Here is a 15,403-nt window from a genome sequence, read left to right as displayed (position 1 = left end):
GGGCTTAACACTGCCACAACCTTGGTGGAGAGCAAGAAGCCCGGGCTGGTGGTGACCGAGTGGGATGTGGCTTGCATTGAGCAGCTGTCTTCCCCCTGCCCTGTGTAGCTAGATGGGGTTCCTGTTCATCATCAAAGAGAAGCCGGACTGGAGGTACACTCCACGGCAAGACCTGCGTCACCGTCACCTTCACACAGATGACTCGGAAGACGAGAGAGCTCTGACTAAGTTGGGGGAACTTGGCAGGACCAATCACAACGACAGGTACTACGAAATCTGTGGTTCACGCTGTCAAGCTGCAAAAGGCAAAGGCTAAGGAACCAGGTTAACACACACTGTTGAGTTTTTTGTACATAAAAGTAATACAGATTCTCCTTCAAAACAAAGGAAAGAAAAGGGCATTCTCACTCACACACACACACACACACACATACACACACACTTGACAGAAACATAAACCAGAAAACCTCTGGTCGGCAGTTTGGCAAAATAAAAAATGCACATACACTTTTAAAAAGACCAAGTCCACACGTAGAACTTACCCAGAATATACTCAGATATGCGAAGATACAAACGGAAGGATGTTTACAGCGACACAGTTGATAATGAAATCTAGAAGCAACCCGAGGTTCCCGTGGATCACCACGCTGAGGCTGCTGAGAGGTGGCGCAGGCATGAGAGTGACGCTGCGTGGCCACCGTGGCGAATGAGGCAGAGCTGTGTAAACTGATACACAGCTATGTACATGAGAAACTGTTTTAGGAAAAAGTAACTCACAGCAGTCAATAATGTGTATTTTCAGCAAAGGAAGGACAAAGGAAAAACACACCAGAGGCTGTGGCTGCAGAGTCTATGACAGGAGGGAGGCGGCAGAGGGAACTCGGACAGGGCCCACCCTGTGCAGCGGGACTGGAGGTGGAGGCCGGCCAGGGGCCAGGATCTAGGACTTTTGACTTTACAGTGCTATATGGTTTATTTCTGTTATTTTCATAAAATCATATTTTACTTTTAGATATTTTTATTAAGGATGAATGTGGAAAATAAACACCCTAAAAATAAAACTTCATAAACACAAATGCCATGGCCTGGGCACCCGCTCCTCCTCGCTGTACTTTGCTCATCCTTCTACCACGTGGTGACACACCTGCCCCTAAACAACACACAGCACTGTCTGCATATGTTTAAACTTTAGAAACAGGAAAACACTATACACCGTCTGTATTTTGCCTATTTTAGTAGCATGGCTTTCGAACTGATTTGGGTTGAAGAAAGCACCACTGGTTCATTTGGATTGAACGCTCTAGTATTCAAGTACACTCCATAATTTACTTCTCCATTCTCCTGTTAATGGGTCTTATTCTCAGTGAGAAACAGTCGGGAAAGGACTCAATCCTGAAGTCCCTCCTCTGCACGCCAGGCAGAGGCTCTCGGGAGCGGCAGTCCTCCATGCTGTGGTTTCGCAACTCCTGCGCACCCTTAAAAACTGAGGACCCCAAAGAACTTTTGTCTATGTGAGCTCCATCCACCGATATTTTCCATATTAGAAATTAAACTGAGAAATTTTTAACTACTTATTTATTCATTCATTTTAAAATAATAAACCCTTATCATGCTATCATAACATTTTCGTTTTTAAAATTTCCAAAATCTATTATATAGAAAGTTTAAGAGGTTGGATTTTGCTACTTAACCAGATATTTGAATTAATATTAATCTTAGGAATCAGTTTTCAAAGACACAGAATTAAATATACTTTATCTTAAATTAAGCATACTCATTTTTGATGATACAGATGGCATTTCAAGATCTTGGAGTCTCTCTTTCACATTAATCTACTTTATTAGTCACAGATTTTAAAATTTATCTCCAGTAGTGCCAGCTTCCTCTACTGGTTATGGACATTAAGGAGAAACAAAAAGTAAACTAAACAAAATGGAAAATCGCCCATTTATAAACATTATTTAATTCACTTCAAGAATTTCATACACTCAGCGAAGTCCAAGAGTCCTCAGCCCCCAGCCCTCCTCCTCCCCATGGGGGAAGAATGTTGAAAGGATGAGTCAGTCAGGACAGTACCTGGGTTAAAAAAGCTTGGATATTGCCAGGAAGAGGTCACAATGCCCAGCGACAGGGCTGGTGTCGTCAGCACCCGGCAGTGCGGGGAGCAGGGAGGCGGCGGCCCTGCACGGGCAGAGTGGGAGGCCGGAGCGCTCCCGCGGCCGGGCCGCCTCTAGGCTCCCACAGCAGCGCCGGCTGCAGGCCACGCGGCCGCCCAGGGGTGAAGGGATCTAGGAGGCAGTGACAAAAGCACTGGGGAAGCAAAGTGATGACCCTAGTGACAGTTGGGACACAGAACTGACAGGACTTAGAGACCAACTGGTGACTACCTGCAGTAATATATTTCTTCTAGTTGGCTTTCTTATTTGCATACAGAATTAACAAAGGCCGCTACCAGTGATTTAAAAGGGAATGTTTCATACAGAGTTGATAAGTATGACATGGAAACACGACAAACGTGTGAAGACAGCGCTGCAGGTTATCCTAGGGCTAGGAACGAGGCTAAGCAAAGAGCACCCTGGGCAGGGGCCCTCCCCAGGCTTGGGCCTCAGCCCACGCTGGACATGGGGTGCTGGTGGCCGGCTAAGTGGAGGAGCCCTTGGGGCTGTCTAGGTCAGAGCGCTTTGTAGTCGGGGAACACCCCTGGGAGCAGGCAGGCCAAGACAGCCTTACAAGGAAGAGCTGGAGAAGGAGCTGTCCCCAGAGGTATTGAAAAGCTCCAATATTACCACTGGGAATTCAGAAGGCCACAGAAGGGCTGTGCATGTGCTCAGGAAAGCCCCGAGAAGGCCCTGAACTCTCCCCTCTGGCTGACCTGGAGGAGCGAAAGCCAAGGCAGAGGCGCCAACTGCACCCCGAGTGCTGCAGGCACGTCCCAGCGTGCACACAGAGCCCCCGGCCAGGGCTGGGAGACTGGCTGTCCCAGGCGCCTAAGGAAACCTCTGTCCAATCACTAGCTGACCACTAAGCTAACCAAGAGACCACATAACAAAGAACACATTACAGCATCAGTTCAGAGACGTCACTGACAATGAACAGCCTGACAACCACGGGGGCTGTGCTGCAGGGAGAGAGTGTCCCCCGTGGAGGATACTTGCCTCTGGAGCCCCACCTGCGCTGCTCTATCTGTACGGAAGAGAGGTCATATGGATGCTGGTGGCCACACAGGGTGCCATGCCAGTCACCGTGGTATTTCCTCTTAGCGCCACACCCGCCCTCCCTTGCCCAGCTTCCAGTCCTGGCGCTGGGGCTCGCAGGCCACATTGCTCCCTTGCCCGACGGTTCTGCCAAAGGAGGGTGCTGGAGGGAGGGGTCCAGGTGGCTGGGCTGGATCGGTATGTGATGGTTCAAACATAATTTCCCCTGGGACATACAATTCAGCCACCGCTCCCCACCAACAAGCTTCTTCACCGTCCCATGGTCCCATCATTAGGGCAGCAGCCACAGGGTGGCTCAGCCTTGCAGGGCCTCCTCCTCTAAGCCTCTCCTGTGAGTACTTTTCCAAACTCTGCCCCTTTCCACACTATCTTGGCACTGTCTTTTAGCAGCAAACCATCTTTTCCCCAGATAACTATTCTTTTTACTAAATTTTTTTTTTTTTTTTTTTTTGAGACAGAGTCTTGCTCTGTTGCCCAGGCTAGAGTGCCATGGCGTCAGCCTAGCTCACAGCAACCTCAAACTCCTGGGCTCAAGCACTCCTTCTGCCTCAGCTTCCCAGGTAGCTGGGACTAGAGGCTCGTGCCACCACACCCGGCTAATTTTTCTATTTTTAGTAGAGACGGGATCTCACTCTTGCTCAGGCTGATCTCAAACTCTTGCTTTTTTTTTTTTTTTGAGACAGAGTCTCACTCTGCTGCCCGGGCTAGAGTGCAGTGACATCATCATAGCTCAGTGCCACTTCAAACTCCTGAGCTCAAGCAATCCTCCTGCCTCAGCCTCCCGAGTAGCTGGGACTACAGGCATGCGCCACCATGCCCAGATAATTTTTTCTATATATTTTTAGTTGTCCAGCTACTTTCTTTCTATTTTTAGTAGAGATGGGGTCTCACTCTTGCTCAGGCTGGTCTCGAACTCCTGAGCTCAAACAATCCTCCTGCCTCGGCCTCCCAGAGTGCTAGGATTACAGGTGTAGGCAACCATGCCCAGCCGAACTCCTGATTTTTATTAAATTCTGCCTTCAAATTACTCCTGTGTTTTCTGTCTCCTGGCCAGATCCCAATGGATCCAGCCTGAGTTTGTGCAAAGTCAAGTGCAGAAGCCCCTGCTACCACTGAGGAGAGCTCAGGGTGACACGGAACTCAAGTCCTCACCACTGCACAGCGTCTAGTAGTCCCCCATCCCTTTGTCACTCCTCCTCCTCTTCTCATTTCCGGGCCCTTCCTTCATCCCTCCAGCCTCTCCTCTGCTCATCCTGACAAGCCTCTGGCCAGTACCCAAGTGTGGCCCCGAATGCCATGGGACAGTCACTGCCACCTTCAAGGCCCAGCAAACCTGCTGGAGGGATGTCAGGACCCATCCTACACCTCATGAGCCCTGGAAGCCTCTGCAGCTCCGATGGGGAGGCTGTGGGCTCAGACTGAGCTAATCACGTAGGGAGATCCACTTGGCAAAGTTAGTAGCAACCCATGAAACACAACACGCTACTGCTTGTTCTTAGAGGAACGATGCGTCGCATCGTATCACAAAGGTGACGAGTCACACACGGCAGTCCCTTTGTGGGCATCAGTCGGAGCCCTGGGTCTGCCTTCCTCTCAGCGCTAACTCGCCCTGACTGTGGGCAAGTCACTCAACATCCACACTGTAAACTCCTCAGTAAATGAAAATAGAGTGCCTGGCCGGATGGTCCCACACAACCCCTACGCAAGTATGAAAACCCTCTGCAATGCGGCGAATGCTGCGCCGCCAGCGCCCAGCACTGGAGACCCACCAGTTCCACAGAAGCATTTCATTCTGCCGTTCTCCTGCAGTGTAAGTAGTAACAGCTGACACCCTTTGTTCAAAGTGAGAGAGCAGTGACAAGGACCCTGCGTATTCACGGCTGTTTGACCTTCCACAAGCCACTGGCCCCTGAGGATCAGTCGATTCACTCGGGGGCCATACACCACCTATCTCGGGGTTCCCCGAGGGTCACAGCCAGCAGCATCTACAGTGGTATCACACCCTCCATCGAGTGCAAGAAGAACACACGTGAAGGTGCCCTGCCATCCACAAAGCAGCACACAAACCCCACTTATTTCTATCCCTATGATTATTCACTTATACAACGGCAACGGATAAAACACATTTTAAAATCTGTATTCAAAGAGATGAGTTCCCGATTTCAAAGAATGTTTTAGCCACATCTCAGGGCCCTTCACCTCCCCACCCCACCCAACAAGGCAGCCCAGCTCCCGGCAGTGCCCCGACCCCCACAGGTGGGCTCTCTGGGGGCTGCGGTGAGGCCCGGGCAGGCAGGAGGGCACCACCCTGAGGATCCAGCCAGAGACGAAGGAAGGAAGGCAGTGCTGGCAGCACACGCAGCTGCAGAACGACCCGCTAAAGAATTGGGTTGGAAATCCATCCATATGATTACAACTATGCTAGAAAAAAACAAAAATCTACGCTCAGATTCGTCAAAAGATTATCAGTGGTCATTTTGCAAAGGTATTAGGCTGTTAAGTACGAAACGTCGGATTTCCCTAAGTACCAAGTTTGACAGTTGATATTTCTGATGTTTCACTTTGACATGTCTCGTTTTATTTTTCTTGTGAAGGTATATCCTCAGTTTTTCAAACGCACTGTTTGGCTTGTGATTATCTTTCAAAAATTTTTTGTAGAACAGTTTTTGTGAAACCACAGATAAGTCAAAAATTCATGTTATTTTCAAATATGAGTTCCGTCGTGGAACCAATGCTACACAGACAGCTCGAAATATCAACGAAGTGCTTGGAAAGGATGTGGTTAATGGACATCAATGGTTTGAGAAGTTCCATTCTGGTGATTTTAATCTTGAAAATGAGCCACGTGGGCAACCAGGGTAGATAATGATGATCTGAAAGCTGTAGTGGAAGTGAATCCATCTCAACCTACACATGAATTAGCAGCAAGGTTTGACGTTACTATTCCAACAATATTGAGGCCGGGCATGGTGGCTCACGCCTGTAATCCTAGCACTCTGGGAGGCCAAGACGGGAGGATTGCTCATGGTCAGGAGTTTGAGACCAGCCTGAATAAGAGTGAGACCCCGTCTCTACTAAAAATAGAAAGAAATTAGCTAGACAACTAAAAATATATAGAAAAAAAAATTAGCCGGGCATGGTGGTGCATGCCTGTAGTCCCAGCTACTTGGGAGGCTGAGGCAGGAGGATCGCTTGAGCCCAGGAGTTTGAGGTTGCTGTGAGCTAGGCTGATGCCATGGCACTCTAGCCCAGGCAACAGAGTGAGACTCTGTCTCAAAAAACAACAAAAACAAAAAAAAAAAAACCCCAACAATATTGGACCATTTGAAATAAACAGGCAAGGTAAAGAAGCTGGATAGATGGGATCCACATGAATTAAACAAGCATCAGAAGAGAAATCGTCTCGAAGCTTGCCTTTCTCTGCTGTCACAACATAAAGGTGAACCATTTCTACACCGTATCGTTACATGTGATGAAAAACGGATTCTTTTTGACAATCGCCAAGTGTTCAGGAAGATGGTTGGATAAAGATGAGGTGCAGACACACAGTCCAAAACCACCATATTTACCAAAAAAAGCTAATGGTATCTATTTGGTGGTCCAGTGCTGGTATTATCCACTACAGCTTCACGAAACCTGGTCAATTGATTACAGCAGATGTCAACTGCGACCAATTGGATGAAATGATGAGGATGCGATTAAGCAGACAAGACTGGTCAATAGAGACAGGCCAATCCTCTTGCAAGATAATGCTTGACCATATGTCACACAAACAATGCTGCTCAAACTACAGAAGCTGGACTTAGAAACTCTCTGTCATCCACCATATTATTCAGACCTTGCACCAACCGACTACCCCTTCTTCCAGGCTTTGGACCACTTCTTGCAAGGAAAAATATTCCATTCTCAACAAGCTGTGGAAAATGCCTTTCACAATTTCATCACCACTCGCTCTCCTGGCTTCTTTGCTGCCGGCATAAGCCAGCTACTGTTAAGATGACAACACTGTGTCAATAGTTTAAGGGCATACTCTGATTAATTGTGCTGCTTCTTGTTTGAGATATACACTACACTTCTGATTTGAAATCAAACATTTCATATTTAATGACCAATAAAACTACAAGAAATCTGTCCTTCCTCCATCTTTAAATTTCCCTTAATGCGCCATATTTCATGATGAAGAAACACGTGGAGCTGGGAGGGGGCCGAGCAAGATCATCATCAAGCCCTGCAGCCCAGCCCACACTCCTCTAGCCACGGCCCTGCCCAACCAGCCCCCAGCCTCAGTGTGTTTGCTCAGGATATTCTCAGCTGTCAAGAACAAAAATGTGAACAAACACAAAAAAAGGTATTTTTACATTGTAAACATCCTCTGAGAAAAGCTGCTTTGAAACACTGGCTGTGCCAATCCCCCTTACCCATCACTAGCCCTGGCTCCCAGCACTGCCCACCTGCACCGCCCAGCACCTGCCAAATGAAGTCCTTCCAGAGGGCTGCCTGCTTTTCTCATATTTTTCCTCTCTCATGCTCCAAACTCAGCCCCTAACGTTGGGCAAAGACCCCACAGGCTCCCAGGGCAGAGGCATCCTGCGCAGCAGGGTTTCCTCCAGGAAGGAAGCCGCACAAGGAGTGCACTGTGAACTCCGCACCCTGCCGGGAACCGGCTCTCTGTACTTCAAGAATTTTCTCACCTTGGAAAGGGCACGTTGTCTCAGACATTGGGATCAGAAATAAAATGGGCTGTGAAGGGGCTGCAGGGAGAGGGGCAGGGAGAAGGAGAAAGGCCTCACTTCGCTCTCGTCACCACCAGCCCTGCCCGGCATCCTGCCCAGGACCAGCTGTCAGAGCCAGGCCCAGCACCAGGGACCGGAGTCGGGCAGGGGCTCCTGGGAAGATCCTCTGGGGCAGGGCAGACATCCAGTGACAATAGGCAGGAGCCATAGGCCAGCCAGAGGTTGCCCGGGTGGTGAATGTGGCAATAAATGTGGCATCTCACCAGAAACTGGCTTAAGTTATAAAACCAAGCATATTTGTGCCGAACGGCAGCTAACAAGCTTACCTTTTTGTCTTCTTTAGTCTTTCGAACATTTCGATGGGGACCAAAAATGTTTTGCATTCCAAAAGCCTTCCTGGACCAGTCCCTCTTCTGGGCACCCAGCGGGGGCTGTCCGAAGCTGCCTTCGACCCTGTAGCGGTCTGCTGGGATCTTGCTCATGGGAGGGGGCAGCGTGCCACAGTTGACACTGGACCACCCATCGGTGGAGTCCGTGTAAGACTCCTGGTCGCTGGCATGACCGCACTGCCACTCCTGGAGCACGTGGACCGGGAGCCACCGCTGGCTGAAACCACAGCTAGCACCCGCGGTGCCCCTCTTGGGAGGAGGGACGGAACTCCGCGAGGAAGCCAGGGGCACCTCCACGTGAGAGGCCGGTCCTAAGTGCTTGTTTAAGTCCCGGAACCTGTCAGCCTGGGGAGTGATCTCAAGTGGGGAGCTCCCATCGGGGTCGTGGCAGAAGGCCCCGTTCCAGGGGGCCCCCCAGGGCTGCGTGGCCCTCCCTCCCGCACCCTCCCACACAGTGCTGCCACCCGGGCCGTGCCTGCTGGAGCCCCCGCCCAGGTCCACCACCAGGACCCGGTTGCTCTTCTCCTCCTGGTTGAAGTTCCCGATGCCACTGTCACTGTTGCTGCTGGTGCTGTTGTTCTGGTGGGCGTCGGCGTCCCCATCCAGAAAGGCACGGGCCCGCACGCCCTCGATCAGCTCACCCATGTCACGGTACAGGACGGAGATGAACTGGAGCACAGGCAGAGAGGACACAGGGAACTCTAAACAGCCATTGGTGTCAGGGTCAGCTGTGCACTCAAACCCAAACCGCCGGGCAATGCCTTGGTGGATCTTGTGATTAAATAAGTCTGGGTCCACCATAAACACGTGGCAGGAAGTCCGCAGGGCACCTTCCTCCTCCTGGGCCAGGCTCCCATCATCGCTGGTCTGCATGGTCACCAGCCCAAAAAAGCGCCTGTCGTCAGGGCACACAGCGCTGAAGGCCAGCTTCTCAGCCGGGTACTCAGCCACAACCCTGGCCTTGTCGGTGCACAGCTGCACACAGTCGTGCACGATCTTCATCGTCACCAGGGAGTGGATCTTCTGCTCTGCCCGCAGGCGCCGCATGCAGCCGCGGATGGCCTGCAAACTGTCAGACTCCAGGCTGGAGCTCTTGGAAGGGAGTTCGATAGAACCTAAATAGCCCACGACCATGGCAACATTTAAAATACTCGCGTCTAACCCAAAATCGTCATGATTTTCTAGTCCAATACTGAAAACTGAATCATCATTAATAACTTTCGATACTTCCTCCTTAGAAAACATGTGGGGATTTGGATTATTTATACCTTCATGTCCAATATCAAATTGAGCAGTGGCCGACTCTGAAAGGGATCTTTGTTTCAATTTCAAGGGCTCTGAACTGCTTGCACAGAGGCTCGGGTTCTCAAAAATCATATTGAAAATTCCACCAGATTGCATTTCCTCCACGACTCGCTCTGCTCTATTTATACCTAAGGCTTTAGAATCAAGTTTCGGCTTCAACCAGCCTTTTCCTTCATAAAGTCCGCCTTCTTCGTCACTGGAACAGGACTCTAAGTGGCCGACACCTTCACCCACCACCATGCGCAGGACGCCAGAGCACTTCCCGATTAGTTTCACTACATCTTCATGAGAAGCTTTTTTCACGTTAATGTCATTGACAGCAAAGATCTGGTCTCCAGCACGGAGGCCTACGAAATCCGCGGGGCTCCCTCTCATAACACAGCTTAGCACACAGGGCGCCTGCCCAGAAAGCGTGAACCCGTAGCCGGCCCTGCCCCGGGCAACTTCCACGTTCCGCACCCGAGGGGGCAGTGGCCGCCTTCCCGGGTCGCCCGCTCTATACATCCCGACGTGCTTCCCAGGCAAGGAGCATATTTCCTTATTCCAGCTGATCCACGCTCCAGGGAATGCTTGATGCTATCATATTTTTTCTTGAAATAATGCCCTAAGGAAGAAAAATAATAGCTCATTATTAAAGATTCCGTATTTCTATGCTTACTGGTACTACCCAAATGTCATCACAGAAAGTCGCTAGGTACCACATAACTGTCCAGGTGAAGGAGAAGCAGTATCTGCGTACAATAAATCTTAAAATAAGACTAAGAAACTTCTTTTCAAAGTAGAAAACATCTCCCTCAACTGCATCCTGTCATGACGCTAATTCCGACCAGGACTGCCACCTCGGGCAAGGGTGCAGCACCCCAGCAGCTGCTGCTTCCGGTACCCCCCAGCACCCGGTTCTGGAGGAAAAGACCCTTCCCACCCAAAGTGTGGGCCACAACCCGGCAGCCCGGCAGAAACATAGGCTCCAGCTCCCGGCAGATCTGCTGCCCCCGAACAGCACCTGGCAGGATGGCAGAGTCCAGGCGTGAAAAGCAAAGCCTGCCACACCCTGAGGTTCAAAGGCACCTGGACACCCCCAAGACCAAACCCTTATTGGGTCACAAATCCCCTCTCATGTTCCACAACCCTTCCATAAGTATTTTGAACAAAGTACCATGTGGGGAAAACACACTAGTCTAAAACAATCTCAATCAATACCGCAGGGTCACTCAATAGATTAAAAAAAAAAAAAAAAGCAAAGAAATGCAATATTTAATTATGTCATTATTACAGGAGGTATGACTTCAAAATTGAAAGTTACCGGTTATCACTGAAAACAAATCTGCCGGGTGCCCAAGACCACGCCAGGTTCAGCGATGGCTGGGAGGGGTCACAGACTCAGCACAGAGGCACACTCAGGGGCAGGATTTATCACAGCAAAAGTGCACACAGCACAGTCAGCAAAGGAAAAGGCATCTGGGGCAAAGTCCAGAGGAAACCAGGCTCGATCTTCCAGAATCCTCTCCCAGGGGAGACACACAGGAGGCGCTTCATTCCCCCAGCAGCACACACTGCTGTGTGAAGTGCTGTCACTGGGGAAGCCGGTTAGAGACTCAGCACCAGGGTTTTTATTGGGGACAGGTCACAGGGACACCCTCTGCCTGGCACATGCTGAAACTCCAAACCCCCAGGAAGTGACAGGGGTTCAGCATAACCCTACTGCGCACAGCTGAGGCACAGGGAGCCTCTCGTCAAGTTCCCAGACGACAGCACAGGCCAGCCTGGCACGCACCCTCTCTCAGGACACAGTGTCGGGCCTGCTGTGTGACTCTCTTCTGCACAGGACCCTTTAAAGGTCACTTTAAAAAGCAATACAGTAAATCTACGGTCCCCAACTCCTGGGCTGCCCACCAGTACCGGTCCGTGGCCTGTTAGGACCAGCTGCACAGCAGGTGAGCAGCGGGTGACAGAGCAAAGCTTCATCTGTACTTCCAGCGGCTCCCCATCGTTCACATCACCGCCTGAGCTCTGCCCCCCGTCAGATCAGCGGAGGCATTAGATTCTCACAGGGGCGTGACCCCTACTATAAACTGCACATGTGAGGGATCTAGGTTTCATGCTCCTTACGAGCACCTGATGTCTGATGACCTGAGGCAAAGCTCATGCAGTGATGCTAGCTAGCACTGAGGAGCAGCTGCAAACGCAGATTATCATTAGCAGAGAGGTTCGTGCAATAAATGTAATGTGCTTGGATCATCCCGAAACCATCCCCCACTCCAGTCTGTGGAAAAATTGTCTTCTACGAAACCAGTCCCTGATGCCAAAAAGGTTGGGGACCACTGCAGTCAGCAATTATGTTGTGAAGATCCAAAATATAACAGAGAGTAGTTTTTTAAAGAGCACGTTTCTTAAATGTTTTAAAGTTGTTAGAAGAGATTCTTGTGTCTTGGGATAGTTTCCAAAGACAAAGTCATAAACAGATTCAAAGTAACAAAGTAATTTTTACACAAACGAGAGCGAGCACGCACACACACACACACACACACACACACACAAAGCAAAAGAACTAAACAAAATGGAAAGTCTATTATTAAATGACTCCAAAAGTGGAGTCACTTAATGAAAACACTGACATACATACAGGATGCATATTTAAATAAAAATTTTTATATGTAAGACTGAAAAATGAACAATTTATCTGTAAATTACTACATTATTCAATATCTGAGTAGTGCTATATTACTAATTTCAATATTATGATGGGACATTTAACTATTTATTATTCATCATTAAAAATGTATATATTAGAGTTGGCCAAGAAACATGTTTTAGGATCTTCCCATTCATTGGCTCTTCTTCACGGGGTGTGATGGGCTGGCTGACAGCCCCTAACACACCCATGTCCTAACCTCCAAACGTGTGGATGTCACCTCCCATGGCCAAAGGAACTCCACCATGGCAGAGGTGATCAAGCTAAGATCTCTAGATGGGGAGACTAATGAGTGGGCTCCTGTAAGCACAGACTGAGTGGGCTCCTGTAAGCACAGGGTCAGAGTCAGAGGAAATGGCCAGGGCTGAAGGAAGCAGAGAGAGGCCTACAAGGCCAGGCCCTGGGTCAGGGCACGTGGCCTCTAGAAGCACAAAAGTCAAGGAACTAGACCCTCCCCAGAAAGCCTCCAGAGGGAACCAGCCCTGCCAACAGCTCACCTTTAGCCCAGACAGACTGATATTGGACATCAGACCTCCCACACTGTAGGAGAATAAATTTATGCTGTTTCAGGCCACTAGGCTTGTGCTAATTTGTCTCAGCAGCCACAGGAAACAAACACTTCACTGGGGGTGAGAGGAAGGGAATACAGTGTAAGCAGGGAACAGTCTACCTAAACACGCTCAGAACTGCATCTGGCTCATGGCAGACAAACACACCCACGTTGCTCCTGCTCCCAAGGTAACTGTGAGTGCTGGTCATCACTGTCAACTGCTGCAGGGCCAGAGGCCAGCCAGCCCCTGCGGTTTCCTCCAGGAACAGAAAACCTCTGGCTGTCTCTTCCAAACAGTAACACACACTGCCCCACGAGAGCCCTGATCGCCCAGTTTATATGCACCGTTATTTTGCAATTCACCTGACCACTGAGGAGCCCTCTCGCTGTGTGGTATAAGGTGGATTAACTGTCATCTAGGAGGCTCCCAGATATTTCTATTAGACTCCTGCCATGTTCCTCTCCTTATTAAAAATAAATTGCTTCTAATTCATAAAAGTAATACCCTAATACCTAGTCACACTTTATAAGTTCAGGCTACAGTTTAATTTTTCCTTAAACTGTGTCCATTAATAGTAAAACCAGAAGAACAAACAGCGAAATGCAGAAAAGGCTGTGGGGATCCCAACGCGGACTTGCACTCCCACCGTCCGGGCTGCTGGGAAAGGCGGTTCCCAGGCCCTCGCCACCTCCCAAAGACTCAGATTCAGTGGCTGCCACACCACAGTCCTGCCTTCCAGCAGGGGTCACAGCCACGTCACACAGCGGGTGTCCCTTGTCCCAGAGCTTAGGACCACAAGTGTTTCAGACTCTGGATTTTTCCTGATTTTGGAACCTCTGCATATTCCTAATGAGGTATCTTGGGGACAGGACCCAGGTCTAAAGATGAATTCATTTATGTTTCATAGACACCTTATACAAATAACCTGAAGGTAAGTTTATACAGTGTTTTTAATAATTTTGTACACGAAACAAAGTTTGTATACACTGAATCATCAGAAAGCAAAGGTGTCACTATCTCAGCCACCCATGTGGTGTCTTGTGGATGCTCAGAAAGTTCGGCTTTTGGAGCATCTCGGATGAGGGCTGCTTAGCCTGCACTGTCTTCCTTTCCTCATTCGTCACTCAAAACTGACTAGTGACCTAGAAACAAATAGTGCTACCATGACACTTCCCTATTCCTTTCTAAAGCTTCAATCTGGTATAAAACCTGACGACTTCCTCCACTCACACCACCAAACAAATGCCTGCCCCGAGCCCGGCAGCATCCCGGGCCTGGAGATGCAGGGGGGTAGCGCAGCCAGGTGCACAGACCCGAGCACAGTCAGCCCCGCCGTGCACACACGCCTGGTGCGGGAGAGAGAAGCTGACCCTACTCAGCAGAGAGTGTCTCGCTGCACTGAGGACAAGAGAAAAGGTCAGTAACAAGAACTAAACAGCGGGCCGGGCGCGGTGGCTCACGCCTGTAATCCTAGCACTCTGGGAGGCCGAGGCGGGTGGATTGCTCAAGGTCAGGAGTTCGAGACCAGCCTGAGCGAGACCCCGTCTCTACTAAAAATAGAAAGACATTATATGGACACCTAAAAATCTATATAGAAAAAATTAGCCGGGCATAGTGGCGCATGCCTGTAGTCCCAGCTACTCGGGAGGCTGAGGCAGTAGGATCGCTTAAGCCCAGGAGTTTGAGGTTGCTGTGAGCTAAGCTGACGCCACGGCACTCACTCTAGCCTGGGCAACAAAGTGAGACTCTGTCTCAACAAAAAAAAAAAAAAAAAAAAAAAAAAAAGAACTAAACAGCAACATAATCACAGCCATGAATGGCGCCTGCCAGGCTCCGCGTGGGCCACCACTCTCAGGACCTAACACGAGTAACTGGGGTCATCCAACACAACATCCCCCTGAGGTCGGTACTGTTATTCCCATTTTGCAGATGAGGGAATGGAGGCACAGAGATGTAAAGTAATTTGTCTACCATCACACAGCTAATTAACGACAGCAGCGGATTTGAACCTGGCCCATTCTCGGCTTACCCAGACAGGGGGCACCTTGCACCCTTCCCAACTAGGACCTGCCCACCATCCTGGCCCTATACTCTCCCATAGGCATTAGGTCCCAGCAGCCTCCTCCCAACACCACAGCTGCCAAACACCCACCCGGCCCCCCCTCTCCCACCGCCCACATCAGGGACATACACACCCTGGAAGACCCGACACCTGCCCCCACCGAGACGCACCCTTGCAGACAAACGCTGGCCCCTCCCTGTGTCCGGCCGCCCACCAAGACCCTGCTGAGTCCCTGACCACTCTCCCTTCCCTTCCCCAACCCAGCCTGACCTGGACCTGTCCTTCCTGACATAGCAGGACACGCACCACAGGAGATGAGCTGGCAGGTGCCGATCACCAAGGCCACTTTACTGGACCAACCAACAACACCTTCTCCACGCTTTCATCCCTGCTGGGGCAATGCCTGCTAGAACAACCCTCATCCTAACCTCTGGGTCTTGGCTCCTTTACCCCACT

At 50.1% G+C, this 15,403-nt stretch overlaps 1 protein-coding gene across 1 annotated transcript in view; it reads right to left on the bottom strand.

Moving 5' to 3' along the window:
• Nucleotides 1-15,403, bottom strand: part of RGS12 (regulator of G protein signaling 12) — a 148,143-nt gene that overhangs the window by 114,987 nt on the left and 17,753 nt on the right. The window contains exon 2 of the mRNA XM_069495414.1: nucleotides 8,275-10,246. Coding sequence (XP_069351515.1) covers nucleotides 8,275-10,146 — 1,872 coding nt within the window. The 5' untranslated portion in view covers nucleotides 10,147-10,246. The remainder of the gene's footprint in view (nucleotides 1-8,274; nucleotides 10,247-15,403) is intronic.

Source organism: Eulemur rufifrons, chromosome 20 (assembly GCF_041146395.1).
Source record: "Eulemur rufifrons isolate Redbay chromosome 20, OSU_ERuf_1, whole genome shotgun sequence".
NCBI classification, from domain to species: domain Eukaryota; kingdom Metazoa; phylum Chordata; class Mammalia; order Primates; family Lemuridae; genus Eulemur; species Eulemur rufifrons.
The sequence above is the reverse complement of the archived record's forward strand: the minus strand, read 5'-3'. Positions and strand labels throughout refer to the sequence as shown.